This window comes from Dysidea avara, chromosome 1 (genome assembly GCF_963678975.1).
Source record: "Dysidea avara chromosome 1, odDysAvar1.4, whole genome shotgun sequence".
Classification (NCBI taxonomy): domain Eukaryota; kingdom Metazoa; phylum Porifera; class Demospongiae; order Dictyoceratida; family Dysideidae; genus Dysidea; species Dysidea avara.
This window is the reverse complement of record NC_089272.1, coordinates 37,166,501-37,187,021: the sequence shown is the minus strand read 5'-3', so window position 1 is coordinate 37,187,021 and position 20,521 is coordinate 37,166,501. Positions and strand designations below refer to the sequence as shown.

General features: G+C 36.5%; 1 protein-coding gene across 1 annotated transcript; it reads right to left on the bottom strand.

The window, feature by feature from the left end:
* Nucleotides 1-3,764: 3,764 nt before the first annotated feature.
* On the bottom strand, nucleotides 3,765-20,185 carry LOC136246455 (protein sidekick homolog). Its single transcript, XM_066037937.1, has 5 exons — nucleotides 20,143-20,185; nucleotides 17,225-17,596; nucleotides 12,534-12,827; nucleotides 10,131-10,415; nucleotides 3,765-4,215 (listed from the first exon to the last, which is right to left on the bottom strand). Exons 1-5 carry the CDS (start codon nucleotides 20,183-20,185, stop codon nucleotides 3,905-3,907), a joined length of 1,305 nt encoding a protein of 434 aa, XP_065894009.1. The 3' UTR covers nucleotides 3,765-3,904.
* Between the last annotated feature and the right edge of the window lie 336 nt (nucleotides 20,186-20,521).

Sequence of the window (20,521 nt, the reverse complement as noted above, 5' to 3'; positions counted from 1 at the left end):
TTGTAGCTGAACTCTCTACAGGTGATTTGTTTGCAGCTGAACTCTCTACATGATGGTTTCTTTGTAGCTGAACTCTCCACAAGGTAACTTCTTCTAGCTGATCTTTCTACAGGGTGATTTGTTTGTAGCTGAACTCTCTACAAGGAAACTTCTTCTAGCTGATCTCTCTACAGGGAGATTTGCTTGTAGCTGAACTCTATACAGGTGATTTGTTTGCAGCTGAACTCTCTACATGATGGTTTCTTTGTAGCTGAACTCTCTACAAGGTAACTTCTTCTAGCTGATCTCTCTACAGAGAGATTTGTTTGTAGCTGAACTCTCTACAGGTGATTTGTTTGCAGCTGAACTCTCTACATGATGGTTCTTTGTAGCTGAACTCTCTACAAGGTGACTTCTTCTAGCTGACCTTTCTACAGGGAGATTTGTTTGTAGCTGAACTCTCTACAGGTGATTTGTTTGCAGCTGAACTCTCTACATGATGGTTTCTTTGTAGCTGAACTCTCTACAAGGTAATTTCTTCTAGCTGATCTCTCTACAGAGAGATTTGTTTGTAGCTGAACTCTCTACAGGTGATTTGTTTGCAGCTGAACTCTCTACATGATGGTTTCTTTGTAGCTGAACTCCCCACAAGGTAACTTCTTCTAGCTGATCTTTCTACAGGGTGATTTGTTTGTAGCTGAACGAAACTTCTTCTAGCTGATCTCTCTACAGAGAGATTTGTTTGTAGCTGAATTCTCTACAGGTGATTTGTTTGCAGCTGAACTCTCTACATGATGGTTCTTTGTAGTTGAACTCTCTACAAGGTAACTGATGTCTCTACAAGGTCACTAGTTTGTAGCTGAACTCTTTACATGGTGGTTTCTTTGTAACTGAACTCTCTACAGGGTGACTTCTTTTAGCTGATCTTTCTAGAGGGTGATTTGTTTGTAGCTGAACTCTCTACAGGTGATTTGTTTGCAGCTGAGCTCTCTACATTATGGTTTCTTTGTAGCTGAACTCTCTACAAGGTAACTTCTTCTAGCTGATCTCTCTACAGGGAGATTTGTTTGTAGCTGACCTCTCTACAGGGTGATTTTTTTTGTAGTTGAACTTTCTACATACAAAGTGACTTGTTCTAGCTGGTCCCTCTACAGGATGACTTGTTTCTAGCTGATCTCTCTGCAGGGTGACTTGTTTCTAGCTGAACTCTACCGGGTGATCTGTTCGTAGCTGAACTCTCTACAGGATGATTTGTTTACAGCTGAACTATCTACATGGTGGTTTCTTTGCAGCTGAATTCTCTGCAAGGTGACTTCTTCTAGCTGAACTCTCTATAGGGTGATCTTCTCGTAGCTGAACTCTCTGCAGGGTGATTCGTTTGCAGCTGAACTTTCTACATGATGGTTTGTTCATAACTGAATCCTCTACAAGGTAACCTCTTCTAGCTGATCTCTTTACAGGATAACTTGTTTCTAGCTGAACTCTCTACAGGGTGATTTGTTGGTAGCTAAACTCTCTACAATTCGACTTGTTTGCAGCTGAACTCTCTACATGGTGGTTTCTTTGTAGCTGAACTCTCTACAAGGTAGCTTCTTCTAGCTGATCTCTCTACAGGATGACTTGTTTCTAGCTGAACTCTCTACAGGGTGATCCTTTCGTAGCTGAACTCTCTACAGGATGATTTGTTTGCAGCTGAAGTCTCTACATGATGGTTTGTTTGCAGCTGAACTCTCTACAAGGTAACTTCTTCTAGTTGATTTCTCTACAGGGTGACTTGTTTCTAGCTGATCTCTCTGCAGAGTGATTTGTTTGTAGCTGAACTCTGTACAGTTTGATTTGTTTGCAGTTGAACTTTCTACATGGTTGTTTCTTTGTAGCTGAACTCTCTACAAGGTAACTTCTTCTAGCTAATCTCTCTACAGGATGACTTGTTTCTAGCTGAACTCTCGACAGGGTGATCTGTTCATAGCTGAATTCTCTACATGGTAGTTTCTTTGTAGCTAAACTCTTTACAAGGTGACTTCTTCTAGCTGATCTCTCTATAGGGTGATTTGTTTGTAGCTGAACTATCTGCAGGGTAATTTGAACTCTCTACAAGGTGGTGTTTTCTAGTTGATCTCTCTACTCAGTCTGGATGACTTGTTTCTAGCTGAACTCTCTACAGTGTGATCTGTTAAGTTCTACCTGATCTCTCTATAGAGTTATATCTTGTTTGTATAGCTGAACTCTTTTACATGGTGGTTTTTTGATTGGTTGCTGAACTCTCTCTCCACGGTGACTTGTTTGTACTACAGAGTGACTTCTTTGTAGCTGAACTCTCTACAGAGTGACTTACTTGTAGCTGAACATTGCATAAAGTAACTTGTTTGTAGCTGATCTAGATGAACTCTCTACTAGGTAGCTTTTTTGTAGCTGAACCCTTTACGCAGTGACTTGTTTGTAGCTGAATTCTCTACAGAGTGACTTGTTGTAGCTGAACTCTCTACAAGGTGACTTGAATTCTCTTCAGTGTGACTTATAATGTTCTGAATCTCTACAGCAACATATTTGTAGCTGAACTCTCTACAGGATGACTTGCTTGTAGCTGAATTGTCTATAAGATTAACTTTTTGTAGCTGAACTCCCTACAGAATAACTTGCAATGCCATATAATTCTATAATGGAGTAAGTTATAAACGTAGCTGAATGCTTTATTAGGGTGACTGTTCTATTAGAGTATCTCTATCTCGCATATGCTACACGTAGTTGACTTTGGAATCATAACTCAGTGGTTTGTAATCCGATTCTTCTGTACTACTGCAAGGACTTTCTATGATAATTATTCCAGCTACACACCGATTTTCAGCTCACTGTTCTAAGCGGTTTGCCTGGTAGGCGTGAAAACTAATAGTTTTTTTATTCATAAAAGTCGATCGCGTAATTGTGACATAGGTTGGATTTTGTGTCATATCTCGATGGCCTTTAAATAGATTCCTTTCAAACCACAAAAAGGCACTCCTACGATAGTTACTCCATCTACATAGCAATTTTCAGCTCATTCCTTCAAGCGGTTTACCCTGTGGGCGTGACAGACCTTCGACCTTATTTTACGCAAATAATCGGTCATAACTCCGTGAATGTTCATCGGATTCCTACCAAACCTGGTCCTGAGATTCGCCTTAATGAGCCCTTTAAGTGTGCCAAATTTCAGCCCGATCCAAGCACGCATTCATGTTTTATTGCGGATTTTGCAAAGTGCGAAAAGAAGTAGAAGAAAAAAACGAAGAAAAAAAACCCAAACTTTGGCCGCTCGTATCTCGGGAATGGCTGGAGCGATTTTCTTCAAATTTGGTATGTGGACTCCCCTACCTCGCCGGCATTTCTGTAACAACTTTGGTTTTAATAGGATAAGGAATCACGGAGCTACAAAGGTGTGAAAATCGCGTTTACTTTCTTCCTGTAAATATACTCACGGTGTGGCGCGCCGGCTTCTTGGGCCGCACGACACACTACCGTGTGTCTTGATATTGAAGTCTATTCTAACTTAATGTCTATTGAAGTCTATTATATACACAAACCTAGCAAACACAAAGCTAGCAAGAATATGTATTAATATTTAAGTAGTGGTTGAATGCAGAGAAGATCTCTGATCCCGGCTGTTGTAGCTCCCTTAGCGCATGCCTACATTGTATGTTGTGGGGGATCAAGTCACCACTGGGTCTGGGATTTTGTTCTGCATTATTCATGTTTCAGCTACATGTTTCTGACTCCCTGTATTAACAGGCCTAGCCTTCTTACAGGTCCCTAGTGGGATAGCACTTCATATTAGATTATAATAAGCAAAGTAAAAACCAGTATACAGTGAATAATACCAATCATGATCCCACACATACATCAATAACTCGAACTATATGACCATGGATTGTACAGTACATTAAAGCATGAGTCACTTAGTAACAGCATAAGATGGGTTAGTATCCATTTTGATAGTGTCTTTGTCTATAAGAGCATAAGATGGATTAGTATCCATTTTGACATCTCGACCCATTAGAACAAACTGACTGTTATCTTGAGTAGCACTGTTTTCATTGTTATTTTTCCTAACAATTTTCTCTGGTTGATGCTTATAATACATTCTGGTGATGATATACGTCATTACAGCAGTAACAACAAGTGTGATAATAAATGTGACCACTACACTGATAGCAACTGCTGCTCCTGTTGAGAGGTCATCATCATCTGATGATTCACTAGCACCTGTATGAATAGATTATTATATTAAAGTCATTATAATAGTGTTGGCACTCATAAACATCTGTAATTTTAAAAATAACATCTTGAAGCATGGTGTATAAGTTAACACACAGATTACATAACTGTTCACCAAAAAAAAACTACAAATTTAATTGCAACTGATTGAGTTACAGAGATTATTTCAGCATTTTTGTAAGAGTATGCTATTGCTAGGGGATGGAGGATAATACATAGGCGAATCAAAGATTTCCCAAAGGGGAGTGCTAAGCTAGGGTCATTTATAGTGGTAGCTAAGTAATGTAGCAACTGGTTGATACAACTAGTAGCTAGAGGTACATAAAAGTGCACTCAGAATATGGAGCATGCTTTATGCCCCCACTGCAACTTTAGCTTTCTGAAATTAAATTTGGCAATAGTTTTGACTAAACCTTATTACACAGTATAGTAGTACTGATATTAGGGATCATGGAGTTTGCCTTTCAAAATCACCCAAAAGACAGCCTCAGTTTTCCTTCAATACAGCTTGGTGGTATTGGTTAAGCATTACAAAGCTCAAAAAATTCCTTCAGAGCAACCCCAAACTAATTCAGCAAGTTTCTATGAAATTTTATTCCTTCAAGCATAACTATAGTTGATGCTACAGGATATATATATTTTTTCACTGTTCAACATCACTTTGGCATGAGACGTGCCTGCATCATGGACTTACCTTAATTTGTCCTGTATCCTACACTCCCTCGAAGGTGTTGATTTATGGTAAAGTGCAGTGGCTGTGGCTTCAGTGCAAACTGGCTGTTGCAAGAATTGTCCGTTATTTCCACAGTAAGTGGACTGATTGTAGAGGTTCTTCTCATACTGTTATTTGTTCGTTTATAACAGATAGAATATACCTGAAAATGATGTTGCAACTGCCTTCAAAGAGATTTCTATTTATATTCACCAGTGAGGGGAATTACTTATGGTTGAGGGGAATTACTTATGGTTGAATGGAATTTTTGATTCATACTGTGGTTATTTGTAAAGCATCTCCTATGGAAAGTTGGTATTAAAGGCACTTCTTGGCCTATCTGCTAAAAGATCATTAGAAAAGAACTTACTTATAAATGTACTTTCAAATGTACAATACAAGTAGAAGTGGTCACATTTTGTTTGTTCTAATAAGCTATCTATGTAAACTGTGTGGAGCTTGATCAGGTTCAAAGTAGCTACAACTGATATTATCCTTTCTGGCCAAAACTATCACCCTAAAACTATTTTGCAATACCTTCATGGTGTCTAGTCAGTGTATAACCAAGGCCTTCAATATGACCTAAAACACTTTCAAACAGTTCCTACAAAAATTAATTTTATTGGAATTTTATATTGACCGACTGCTTGACTGACTCCTTCAGACAAGTGTAACTCTATAACAGCTAAGGCTACAGGATTAGTTTTTCACTGTTTGATGTCGCATCAGCTTGACTGGTGCCTTTTGACATACCGCAGCATGTACAATGTATGCTTCATGTACTTGCCTGTGTCCTCCTTTGTGTCCCATTTATCTTTGCTGAAGGTGTCAATTGGTGGTAGTGCCATGTGATGGCTTCCCCATGAATTGAATTTCCATTGTGACTGACTGATTGCAGAGGTCATTCTCCTAGTGTTACTTCATATGTAATGCTGTGTAACGGGAAGGACATAACTGAAAACAATGCGGAATGGCTACTTTGCTATTTCAGTAATTTATATTTGGGGCACACGTTCAGGGGAAACAATTATAAGCCTGGTCCATTCTTTCCGTTCAAATGCAGTATGCATGGGTTCACCAGTCAAAATAGTGAGTAAACAAACATTCAAGTATTAGGAATTTTAAATTTGATAAGGGATCATAGGAATAAAAAGTAGTGAAACAAGGTAGGCTGCCTATAGCTAAAAATATAATAGTGGACATTAATTTCCTAATTCAGTTGTGGGTATAGGGATTAATACCCACTAGTATATCTTCTGGTATAGGCGACTTCCCTTGTTACGCTACATTTTAATTCTATGATCTGTAATCAAACTTAAAATTAATTTTTCCTAATACTTGTTATATTTAACCAAAAGAAGGTTATTTCTATCCTTCAAGAGGAATCGATGTCTTAGGATTCATGGTACATAAAGGAACAGGATTAACTTTTACAGTTGTTAGTATGACATGATGTTTGGTACATTGGTGACATATCCTGTACACAAGTCAAGAAGAAGTGTTCAATTTCACCATACACACCAGTCTTATAGGTTATTAGAAAATGGTATGTGAGCAATACTTTGAAGTACAAGTCTCTTAGTACTAATTACCAAGAGACTCGGTGGTTAACCACACACTAGTTAATTAGCTGTAATATCACTATAGTATGCACACAAGAATTCATTGTTAACTGCTGATATACTGTCACCAAAACAATAGCATAACTAACTTAATAGCTAGCTAGTGCATGTTCACCACCTATGCCGGTGAGTTAAATGAAGTACCTAGGCAGGTATTGGTGTCTTACATTCCTAGAAAATGGGCTGCAACAAACACTATTAATGTTGCTATATAGCTATATGACTCCACTTTCACTTCTTTTACATGAGGCATGGTAAAGTTAGAAGTTTTATCCCTAAAATATAAACCCCTCTTGTTGATTCCTAGAAGGGATTGGCTCTTCTCTTTTCTCGTTGCTTAAGATGCAATGCACCTGTACTGTAGCTTCTACTATGCATGTGGTAAAATTTTAGCAGGGGTGTGCTTCAGCACCTTATGCACTACCCTCCCAAATCTGCCCTTGACGCCCGCCCACCAGATATATCTAGTTGAAAATCCAACAAAAAGCAGCAAGATGAGGCATGGGAGACTATCGGTTAACAAACAGTGTTTCAGACATGATACACATATATCTACACTATATTGGTCTCTAGAACAGCATTGCTTTAATAGCAATTGTTTTATAACCTTGTAAAAAATGCCACCTCACTATGGACCATGTACCTACAATACCTGCTAATTTCATCGCTCCACTTTGCAGTACCATGATCATCCACCACATATTATCAGATGAGTTGTTTTTCTTCAATAAGACCAACTGAGATTGGAATGAATATATACCCCACCAAATTATTGTGTGTGATCACTATGAATTTTTCATTGACAACCCAGTACTTGTCATGATTTTTTAAATTCATGTTAGTACTTGTAGCCAATAATTAATGCAATATTATTTTGTTTTTACTGGAGCTGTGGTGTTTCATTTCCCTGGGATATTATCAGCCACAAACTGCCTATTCCAGTTACCAATCAATCAGGAGTACAGTACAGGACCTCCACAAATGAGTCAATGATATTCCATCAGATGTGTTAAGAAGTACATACTGCCAGTACTATATCAAAAACTTTTGACACTCACTGTACATCATTTTTTTTACAAAATCAAAATATTACAGAAAATGACACCATCTTTTAAATAACGCACCATAACTTCTGCATACTTTAGTTTACAGGGATGGGGTTGCATTTATCAGAATCCTTGATAAAATGTGCATCTGGCAACGTGCAACATTTTGTATAGTGACCAATGGAAAATAAAGGAAAGAGCCTTGTACAGCAAATTTATGCACCTACTTATTTTTTTCTATGTTTTGTGATGTATCTTTGTACAATGGCCAGTTAAACCATTAGTTTGGTCTGTACTGTGTTAGGTACTCTCTTCTTTTGGTACTACACATACCAGACCAATTACAAAAGTTAATAGAAAGTGGTTACTGAACCGAAAGTTCTTTTTCTATAACACAAATTACTCTAGTATCAAACACGCTAGTTGTAAGTTTTTGGTGAGTTCGAGGCGGCCTAGGGTTGGAGCGAGTGAAGCAAGCATCCTGGTAAAGCTAGCTCTCCTCAAACTCATACAGACAGTGAAAAACATTACTATGTTTAACAGGAAACATCAAGTTAATGTTAGGGTTGTGTTGGGTTCAGCCTTGGTTTCCAGTGTAGCACACTGACTTAACAAACTGGTAGTCTAGGGTTTGAGCCCAGCATTTTTTTTGTTGTTGTTTTAGAAACTTTTTGTCAAGTTTTACTGTCGGTTCAATGCTGGTCAGTACAGTATTGAACCGACTGTCAGTTCAGTATTCAATGCGTACAAAATAATAGGTATATACATTTTTTAAGTGGAGTATTTCAATTCAAATAAGGCATGCCATTGAATAAATACAACTTTTACAAATCAGAACTGATTCCAACAGTAAAAGTACAGCATGTCTCAAAATTCCCTGTAATTGCCACTAACCACCCAAGAGCATTGTATTTCTCAGACAATAGTTATCCCCTTGTTATAGCCTGATTTGTTTAGCTGTATATTATTACGTACATATATACACTCACTAGGTTTCAATCACAAATTTTATTGTATAAGTTTATCCACACAAAACAGCCAAGCTGTGAAAAAATGGTGCCAAAATAAATTATGCGATACAATACATTTATGAGTCCATCTTCAATAATCATCATTGTGTCTGTATAGAAAAGAAGAAATGTGAATAAAAACAAATTTTAAAGTCAGCCATAGGCTGGTTTTGGGGCCTTACAAAGTACAAAAAGAAGTAAAATCCACACAAAAACAGTCAAGCTGTGAAAAATGATGCAGCCTTAAAAAGCCAGGGTGAAAAAAGTTGTGAAATCAAAAGTGGCAGTCAAGAAATGGCTGCAATGATGTTAATGCTAGTAAATTTTAAACAATGCACACAGCCATTATTAAAAATTTTTAGCATTAACATCATTTTAGCCATTTCTTGGGCACCACTTTTGATTTTACAGCTTTTTTTCACCCAGGCTTTTTAAGGCTGCATCATTTTTCACAGCTTGGCTGTTTTTGTGTGGATTTTACTTCTTTTTGTACTTTGTAAGGCCCCAAAACCAGCCTATGGCTGACTTTAAAATTTGTTTTTATTCACATTTCTTCTTTTCTATACAGACACAATGATGATTATTGAAGACGGACTCAAATGATTGCATCGCATAATTTACTTCAATATTTGATAATATTGTAATACTCTACACATTTTTTGAGGACTTCTAATAGAACATACATAGAATGTTCTATCAAATTACAAACGTTTAATTATAAGCAGATTTAAATTAGAAATTTCGTTTATAAAGTAGAAAGTAAGTGAGGTGATCAGCCAAGATGGCAGTGGTTAAGGATGCAGGTGTTAGATATGGAGGTCCCTGGTTCAAACTCTGGTAAGCTTTTTTTTCGACATTTTTTGTACACCTTTTTTACCCCGTGGCAACTGCTCTATTAGAGTATCTCAATCCTGTTGTTTGGTTTTTGCTTTATAACTTTGTCGCTGTAACTCTATTGCTATTCAAACTATCAAAAGGCACTGCTATGATCAGCCTATGCACACACCAATTTTCAAGTTATTCCTATACTCGGTTTACCCTGTAGCCGTGACAGAAGTTTTATCTTTTGTTACGTGAATAAATGCTCATAACTCCTTAGACATTCCTCAGATTCACAGCAAACTTGGTATGTGAATCCACTGTTACACGCTCTTCATATGTGCCTATGGTCAAGGCAATTGAGTTATGCATTCGTGTTTTATAGCACTTTTTGCTAAGTGTACGAAAATAAATTGTAGCCCCCGTACGGCTTAAGAAGAAAAAACAAAGAAATTAAAAGAAAACTTTGAACACCCATATCTTGAAAATGGCTGTTGCGAATTTAATCAAATTTGCTGTGTGGCCTATCCTGGCTGACAGCTATAATGCAAAAAGTGTGTGCTTTGGAGAAGGGGCCATGGAGCTATGCATGCATGCAAAAACTGTTTTCTTTCTTCCTGTCAATATCTATATACTCACAGTGTGGTGCGCCAGTTTTCTTGGCCGCACGACACACAACCATGTGTCTTGATACCTTCTCTATCTAGTGGTACTGCTCCTGTGATCACATTTATCATAGTATCTGTTCCATTTCCAAATTCATTAGTACCTAAAACAGTAACTTTGTATGATGTATTGCTCATCAAATCTGTGAAGGTAAACTGTAGATAATTTCTGATAGCCACAGAAACAAGCACAGTTTCATCGGCAGTTGATATGGTAACAAAGTATGTTACAAGTCCACTACAAATACCAGCATTATCATCCCACCTCACAGTGACTGTATCATGTGTTGTTCTGGTGTTTCTCAAGTTGCTCACTGTGAAAAGAATTAAATAATTTTATTATAGAGGTATGTATTATACATGTAATATATAGTAAGTACATACTGTAAGATGACCCACAAACACTGTATATAGGCACGTAGCTATACTATTATATATAATCAGTGTGTTTAATCAACTCTATGGCAATGACTATAAGTATGGCAGTAAATTGATCTTTTTCTCAATACATAATCATCCATAGTTAAAGCACTTCCATGCATGTGTATGGAAAATACAGCATGAGGGGGCATGTTGAGATGTTAATACTGCACAAGGCAAAGTTGAGTGCTGTATTTGCCTCGAGATACCTACTAAGTGCTGCATTCTCCATACACAGAAGAAGAGGTGGTGCATGCTTTAAGTGAAAATTATATTGTACTTGCTGGTCTTGCTTGGAGTGTTCATCTCGCTTGCCCAAACTGCTTCAATATTCAGTGATCAGATTATCAGTAAGTGTCTATTGTATGTGTCGTAGAACCAACTGGCTAGTTTAGTGATGTACAATGTCACATGATCAATCATGTTGTCTGAGTGGGATTGGTTTTGTAACATTCCTTACATAACTATTCTGTAAGACTGTACTGTATTTGCACTGGTACTGTATGGAAAATACAGTACACAGTGGCACTTTGATTTTCCCACACAAAGCACAATATGTTATAGATATTGTACTTCCTGGTTGTCTTGGTTGGAGCCATTCATGTCGAGTCAGAACCGAGTGCCTGAACCGCATCAATGTTTGGTGATCAGACTCTCAGAAAGTGTTCATATAATCTATTTCTAGTCTTAGAACGAACTGGTAAGAATAGTTTGGCTAGTTTTAGCAATTTAAAACATCATGCACATGATCATCGTACTGTCTGAGTGGAGTTGTTTTCATGACAACTGTACTGCATATCTAAAACCAAGTATATTGTATTTTGTCCAATTATCTCTCATACAGTACTTTTATGTACAGTAACTAACTGTTACTGTATGGAATATACAGTACTTGTTGTAGACACTTTTATCTTCCCACCCAAAGTAAAATAATTAATATGGTGATCAGATTTACCAGGGACAGAACTAGGAATTCACAAGGGGGTGGGGTTGCTATCAGGCACATATACTATGTAGCACACTCAGCTTGTGGAGCATGCATTTAGCCTAGGTTCTATCTTGCTAATCAACACCACTATGATCCAAAATACCTCTGTAACCTGACACTGTTTGTTATATTAATAAGACCTTCTCTTTGCACTCCTATCTCAAAATCCTCATTACATTATAATTGAAGCAATTGGTATGGCAGGCAGGATGTTTGACGAATGGTGAGAGATAACAGTGCACAGATCAAGAAGAAGAGGTTTGATTTCAGCTCACACACTCATTATGGTTCTAATGAAATCATTTTGGATGTCCTATTGGAATAGTAGCATGACTGTTCTATTAGGGTATTCTGATTCTTATCAGTTTCAGTTTAAGTCCTTCCTCCTAAATACGATTTTGACTGCCTTCCATTAATTATAGTAATAGATTAGTCCTTCCTTTTGCTCCTTCCATCTTTTAATTCTCCATGCTTGTAGTAGAATTACTGTACATCTGTAGTTTCTACTAGCTTCCTAGCTCTAGCGTATAAGTAATAATATCGGAGGGGGTGCTTTAGCACCACACGTATTCGCCCTTGTTTACAGTTGCCACTTATTATAAACCTGTGTTTAAACCCTGGGAGTGTGGTAGGATCAAAGTGCATATTTTCCATACAGTGCTGTATGAAAATACAGTAAGAGTTATATGGAAGATCAAGTAAACATGCAACTATCATATAAGTGGTGTTGACTTCAGTATCAGTTCAATGTAAATACTGTATACTACAATGCTACTGTGTGTATAATAAGTGAGTTTCGACAGTTTCACTGTCAGTACATGCACATGGTGCCTGGAAGGTGAAAATTTGATGGATATATTATTATAAGCATTAGTAAGGCACAAATATATTAATCATGATTTCTACAAACTGTCTTACAGTTAGTGCAAACTATGCAGTACTTACTGGAAAAGGACACACAGTATACATAATAGATAATACGTACTTGTTATGTACTATATATACAAACGTACACTGTATTTACCATAAGGAAGAACATTTGTTATAATTGGAGCATTCACTATCACTTTAGCAGGCTCCCCCACACCAACATAATTTCTACCAGTCACAGTGACTGTATAATTATTATCAGGTGTTACTCCAGTGAAATTGTAGGAGGTGTCATTTATTCTGATCATCGTCACTCCATCAGATGGTGATATTGTCACATCATATGACACTGGTCCACATACTGGGTCACTAGTGAATGGATCCCATGATGTAATAATACTCAAACAACCTTCAGTAATTGTGATGTCTCCTGGAGATGGTGGATTTCCTATACAACAAATACATATGTGACCGGATTTGCAAAAAGGGGTCTTCCACACACATCCAATTTACGAACTTTGGCAATTCATAACTTCAGATTGGGAAAAGTTATTGCCTTCAAATTTGGATGATAGTGAGTATACCAACACAGGTTAATGGATGAAGAAAATTTCAGGTTTGTATCTTGCTTGAACACAACGTTATGGTCTTTCAAGGTCATAGAATTGGATGTGTGTGGAAGACCCCTTTTCGCAAATCCGGTCACATATACGGGGGATCAGTGTACACACATATTTATTGTAGTACATTATTACACCAAGGTACATATGCATGCTTGTAATTACGTATACGTTTTAACAGCTGTTGTGTAAGGTGACAATTGAAGAAGTAGAAAAACTGTTGACCATGGATTGTCTAAGTTGCTGGGAACAATGTGATTGCTGCTAAATAATGAAATTACTCTGCAATACAATACTACGTATTGTAACTCCATCGAATCAAAGCCAATATTATAGCCATTTTGGTATAGATCGGTGGGATAGTATACTATGAATAAGACCAATTGTCATCATCATAATCACCATAATAAGTACTAAGCCAATAGAACTTGTGATACAACAGGCTGGATATTGCATTCTAGCATAAAAGGTGCAGGATTTGCTTTGCTAAAGAAGTTGAGCATTTGCAACTTATCACGATACTCTAACAGAACAGTCACTGCAAAATAATTGACAAATACTATAGTACAATCATGCATACCTAACTTGGAAGGAATTTGTTATTAAACATTATTTATTATCAAATTGTTTAAGGTTACGGGATAGTGAGCGACTGTCAAACATAAATTTTATTATGTAATTAAGGCGGGCTTGGTGTTGTTGTGTTGTGTATCGGTGGTAACAGGCTTAAATTGTTGGGAGAATAATAGCATGCTGACTGGACAGTTACAAGGTACAAAAAAACACACGTAACTAACAGTACAAGATAACATAGAAACAACACACTTAGCAACTGGCGCACCTGTAAGCGCATGCGTAGTTTTGCTGTTTAATGGCAATATTTTCCTGAACCAAAAATCAGGACTGTCAAACTAATTGTTATCATTTTGTATAAACAGGCTTCTAGTTTGGCTTCTTGTCTAGTGCTTGACGGAGCCATTTGTTAGAAATAATGTTTCTAGTGCTTGTGATATCAATTAAAATTAATTTTGTGACCACAGGATCTTGCTTTAGGCCATATTGTAGTCATATTTCAGCAACTATACACATTATTCACAAATCCTCTTGTCAGTCCCTCACAAGTGATGTTCTTCAAACCTTAGAATTGTTAGTAAGTTCTCATGGTTCTTCATTGGTCTGATTTTTGGTTCACAGTTTTCACTAATTGGCATGGAGACAACTCATGTTTCCTTAACAACATTTGAAATTCATGTCGATTAATGAGAAGTTAAGAATGCATAAATATTTGATAACAATGCATTAAGAAAAAGCAAACCCCTAATCATGAAAAATGATTGATCTAGTGTACATGTGGGGTTTACAGTATCCCGTAACCTTAAAGGGATACACAAAAGGCAGATGCCTGTACAAGGTGATACCCTTACATAAAACCCATACAGTTACAAAACAACAATAATCACAAACAAAACATCATACACAATACAACTACAAAATTAAACAATCAATCTTAATACACTAGAATAGAAACCGTTTCAACCTGGATCTGAAATCTTTGACCTAGCTTTGGGCTAAAATGTCTACTGTTGCAAATAAATACTCTAATAGAGCAGTCACCACAAGGTAAAAAAGGTGTGCAAAAAATTAAAAAAAAAACTTACCAGAGTTCGAACCAGGGACCTCCATACCTAACACCTGCATCCTTAGCCACTAAACCACTGCTACCTTGGCTGATCACCTTACTTAATTTCTGCTTTATAAATGAAATTTCTAGTTGAAATCTGCTTATAATCAAACGTTTGTAATTCATAGATCTACCAATAGAAGTACTAGATTGTTCTAGAACATTCTATGTATGTTCTATTAGAAGTCCTCAAAAAAAATGTGCACTCTATTAGTAGAGTATTACAATAATATTATCAAATATTCATGCAATGAAATACATTTATAAGTTTGTGTTCAATAATCATCATTGTATCTACATAGAAAAGAAGAAATGTGAGTAAAAACAAACCTCAAAGTCAGCCATAGGCTGGTTTGGGGTCTTATAAAGTACAAAAAGGAGTGAAATCCACACAAAAACAGCCAAGCTGTGAAAAAATGGTGCGGCCTTAAAAAGCCTGGGTGAAAAAAGTTGTGAAATTAAAGGTGGTGGCCAAGAAATGGCTGCAATGATGTTAATGCTAATAAATTTTAACAATGCACACAACCATTATTAAATGTTTTTAACATTAACATCATTGCAGCCATTTCTTGGCCACCACCTTTGATTTCACAACTTTTTCCACCCAGGCTTTTTAAGGCCGCACCATTTTTCACAGCTTGGCTGTTTTTGTGTGGTATTATAATGCAACTTTATATAGCCATAGCCATTAATAAGCAAGCACAAAATTATAGAGCAATTATCAGTATTAATTATTTATTGGGTATTAGATTGATGAGTATTTTTCTTTATTGGTAGAGCATTGGTTTACCTTGTATCATCATATTTGTATCTGCAGATACTGGAAGAAGAACAATGATGAGTTTATGGTAGTACTGAAAATACAAAAATAAGTGAAATCTATGCAAAACAGCCAAGTTATATGAAATCAAAGGTGGCAGCCATTGATGTTTTTATCCTTATAGGGATAAGATAATTCATGAAAAAATGGCCAAGCTGCATAAAAAAGGGTACGGCCTTCAAAAGGCCTGGGTGCAGAAATTGTGAAATCAATATGAAATTTGCTTTGCTGGCCTTTGCAGAGAAGAAAACACAATTGCATTGCTAATAATGATCAGTTGGTTATAATAACTCTATACCAGTTTGGGTAAACCATTATTAGTTCAATGAAATACACAGATGTGAATACATTAGTGCAATGTCAAAATTATTGCACAATCACTACAAAAGGCAACCATAACACAGGAGTCAAATGAAACTCTGTGTGCGATTTTGTTTCATGATGCTACCTAAATTTGGAGAGAGTGGTTCAATTTTTTTATAGATGTGACATCAATGAGTACTAGAGTAATTTTGCTAGGTCCAGCAGGTAGTCTATCATATGGGAAAATATATAGCATAAACCATATAGATCACTATAAAATTCTAAAATGAAGTAAGGATCCAAGCGATAAAAAGTAGTGAAACAAGAGATGAATACAGTATAATTATTTATATAGCTTGGTGGGAAATGGCATGTTATAGCACTTATTTTGTTTAATGCCAAAGTGGGGATTTTCCTGCTGTGATACCATCATTCATCTCTTGTTTATCACTTGAATCCCTACATCATTTAATCATTTATAGTAGTTTATGTTGTAGCATATACAGCTATACATGTGTGACTGTTGAATTGAAGATAAAAGAAAATACAAGGTGCAGAGAGCACACACTTGTCGGAACCCCAAAAAGCACATGCCTATGGTGAGTTTGCTATTGTGGCATAAAATGGTGGCCATGTGCTACTTTGTTTGGCCTCCAGCCTTGTGACTGTAGTCAATTAGGCAGGCAGATGAAAAAAAAAATTTTTAACTCTATATTCAGCTGCTTGTAAACCTTTTCTTGTTTCTAATGCTGTATTTGATGTTAGATGGACTAATACTATTTGATAAAGGTGATTGTTGTCGCATAGGATGTCTCTAGGATGACTTTAAAGGGACATTTTAGATGGTGCACATCACTTTAGGGGTGATTCCTACTTAAGCAGTACTACCATACTGTTTGATACTACAAGGTTCACCAAAAAAGCCCTTTATTTTGCCAGATTAAAATGTTATCCAACAAGGGAACCACGAAAGAGTTAAGTTTGGAAGTAATTACCTGCATCAGCTATGCTGTCTCGACCCAGTATATAATCATAATCATAATCATAATCCTACTAGGTGCACATAAAGTCTATGAATACAAGGTATCTGAATTTTAATCCTAACTTTGTTGAATGCCCAGACACAGTGGATGGTAAAGGCAAGCTTCCTTACTTTAGACATTCCTTTCACTGGCACTTGAACAAATTGAATAATAATTTACTACTTGACAGTTGTAACTTAAGAATCAAGTTTGCTTTTTGCTAACTATAGTAATGATAAATTCCCTTTCAAGTGCTTTTTATTGCAAAAAACCCACTAGCATTAAAAATACTAATTGTTTTGCTATTAGCTGATATGAATGTACCATTCATATATAATCTTTGTAGTTTACTACATATATATAATTCTACTGTTTAAAATATATATTTATAATACTAACCATACACTGTCAGAGTTCCAATACTAGTACTAGTAACATTGGCAAAAACATTATCATCAGTTAACAATGTGAAATAACACTGATATGATGACTGGTTGTGAGACTCATCCACTGGACCAACAACTAGTACACTATTAGTATGATTTAATCCACCGGGTGGATCAACTATCCACTGTAGACCATCATTAGGATTAGTGATGATGGATAATCCAGTTACACTCATATCACTAATAACAATGCCATCATTATTCCTCCTAATAATCCTCCAGTCTGGTCTAACACTGCCACTTTCATTAACAAACCCACAAGGAATATTAACAGTGTCTCCAATACATGCTATTGCATCCACAGGCCCACTAGTAATAACAAGATCTGTAACAATAAAAATGAACACAATTGTATTAGAGTACAGTTGATTTAAAGTACTAAACACTTTATTAATATAAACCAAACTACATACAGTACTTTCTAACAAAAACTCAACCAGTTAGTATTTTTCTAAGATTTCATTTTATGAATTTTTCTGCTGTTTAGAATGAAAACCAATGAGCTGTTAAAATTTTATCCTTATCTGTTGAGAGCAGCAAAGATATCTAGTAGCAAAGATGTCTAGATATATGCAGCTAATATATATTCAAGTTGTGGTTAGTCCTACAATTACCGTGTCAACTGTTCACATTTCCATTGTGTTGTCAATCATAACTTCTACAGCTGTGTTAGCCTAACAAGCTTGTTGGTTAGTCACTGTTATTGTAGCTATTATTGTGATGTAAGTGTAGTCACAGAACAGCTATGAGTACCAAGTCAGTCAGCTCTATAGCTACAGGTCAAAGGATGCCAAAACAATGGCAGCATCTTGAAACTCAACAAACATTCAATATACACATACAAGTATCTTTTAAAACATATATGTGTGTACGTGTGTGTGTGTGTGTGTGTGTGTGTGTGTGCGTGTGTGTGTGTGTGTGTGCATGTCAGTGTGTATGCATGTGTGTTTGTATGCACACGTGTGTACGTGAGGGCATGTGTGCAAGTGAAGAAGTAAAACTGTTTTTTTTGAAAGCATTAATAATTTGCTTTTCCATTTTACTGCATGGAAAGCTTTGACCTTAAAAGTTTGTTATAGAGTAAAACATGCATAGTGTATAGGGAAATTAATTTTAGTTTATAGTTTTCTAATGAAAACAGTATCAATTTTTAGTTTTGAACTTTTGATAAACTTAGTTCAGTCTTGGTTAGTTTGGATTTTAGTTTTAATATTGTTTCATTATCTTCATCCAATGTACAACCATGGCATTCTTTAGACAGCACAATAATATTATACACTGTTTGCTATAGACTACAAGTCACTGGTGGTGTGGACTCAAATGGAAGATGGATTTATGTATAACACTTATGAGAATGGTTACCTATTATAGCAATTGTTTATTTATAGTAAGTATAATCCTAGGAAAATGGGAATAGGACAAGAACAGAAAGTGGGAATGGGAATGGCTAACAGAATGTTTGATAAAGTCATCTTGTCAATATACAGGTTGGATTTTGCAACATAAGCTAAGTTGTCAATGCTGAAAGCTAACTACTTCCTATAAACCTTATTATATATACAAACATTTTACTACAGCTTTATAACATGAAGAGGGTTACATAGTAACCTTATTATAGTTATTATAGGTTTCAGAAACTGCACCTGCAGCTTCTTTACAATGACTGGGTAAGTATGCTTATCAGGCTAAAGCGGCTCTATGAGGAGGCTAAAGCGGCTCTATGAGGAGGCTAAAGCGGCTCTATGAGGAGGCCTCGTGACTGTTCATAGTATCCTTAATCACTGGAGTCACTCACTCCAGCTTGATAATCATATTGCAGCTGCCACATACCCCATCATATGACTTTTACTCTAAGGCTATAAGACAACTCCCTACATCTATATGCAGCACTATATTATAGCTATATCAAATAACTACAGAATACTTTGTAAACATATTCATGTTAATAGTTTAATCTATTTAATGGTTTCAAGGAAGTAGCTAGCTTTCACTGTTGGAAACTTAGCTAGCTATAGTCTATAATACCCAGTCTTTACCAGCTATAGTCCATTAAATTCACAGGTTTACAATCCTTGGTAAGACATTTATTTAAAAAAAAAACATTCTTGACTACTCTATTAGAGCAATTTAATGCAGGTGACTACTCTATTGGAGTGTTACGTAATTACAATCATTTTAGTGAAATGATTCAACATTTATGACCCAGTCTGAGAAAACCGGTCTTATTGCCCATGTCAGCAGATTCGATTTTTCACCCAGGACACACAGCTACATGAATAAACTATCTAATTCCACATTTAAAATCAGCTAGACTTGAGTGGTCTGGTTTTGCTGGCTGCTTTTCCCAAGCCCAGTGGCGATCCGTACGTGTGGTGTGGGGCCTTAATGGAGCTCTGGTCAGCCTGGGAATGACTGTATGTGGCTGTACAGCTCTGTGGTGTTGAATTAGTACCTCTGCTGTGAATTTCCTTTCATTTTAGCCAGTTTTGAGACCTCAATGGCTCAAAACTTGGCCTGATTCATCCCCTGGCCTTCCTTTTCAATTTTTGAACACCATCTTGCCCACCTTCCAGGCCCCCCCCTTCCACCCAATTTGCAGCTTGCCTGATACACTGAGTCAACCTTGGTTTAAAAACTATCTAAAATGGCGGGAAACTTATTGTTGGCTACTTGCACAGTGATGCTCTGGAAGGTAAGGAATTGGTGTAAAATGTGTGAAAATTTGGTACACATAGCTTCAACCATTGGCGAGCTACAACACACTAAATACTTAAAACCGGCATTTCTCGATACTTTTGAATAGGCGATAAGCCCGGTTTTGTCAGACTGGGTCACATTTCTGCAAAGAAGTATTGCATTGTAAAATCTAACCTGTATACCGAAATAATAACCTTTTTCTGCTGGCTTTTCCCATTTCCGCTATTTCCTACCCATAATTATTAGCTATCAACATTTCAAATACAATATTATAATTTAGTTGCAATCAGTATCATCACGACTAGCTATATGAAAGTATTTTAGTTATAACAATATCAAAACCTATAGTATGTTCACGTTGAGCTGAATCCTGAAAAACAGCAAAAGTGGATTTTTTCTCAACAGAGTTAACATTTCAGCCAACCAGATGATTATTGGTAACAGCAAAGGTGTCAACAACAGACATGTACAGTTTGGCTCCATTACAAGTTTGGGAAAGTGCTGTAATGGACATTGTACTTATATGGCTTCTCCATAGGAAATGTATTGTGAA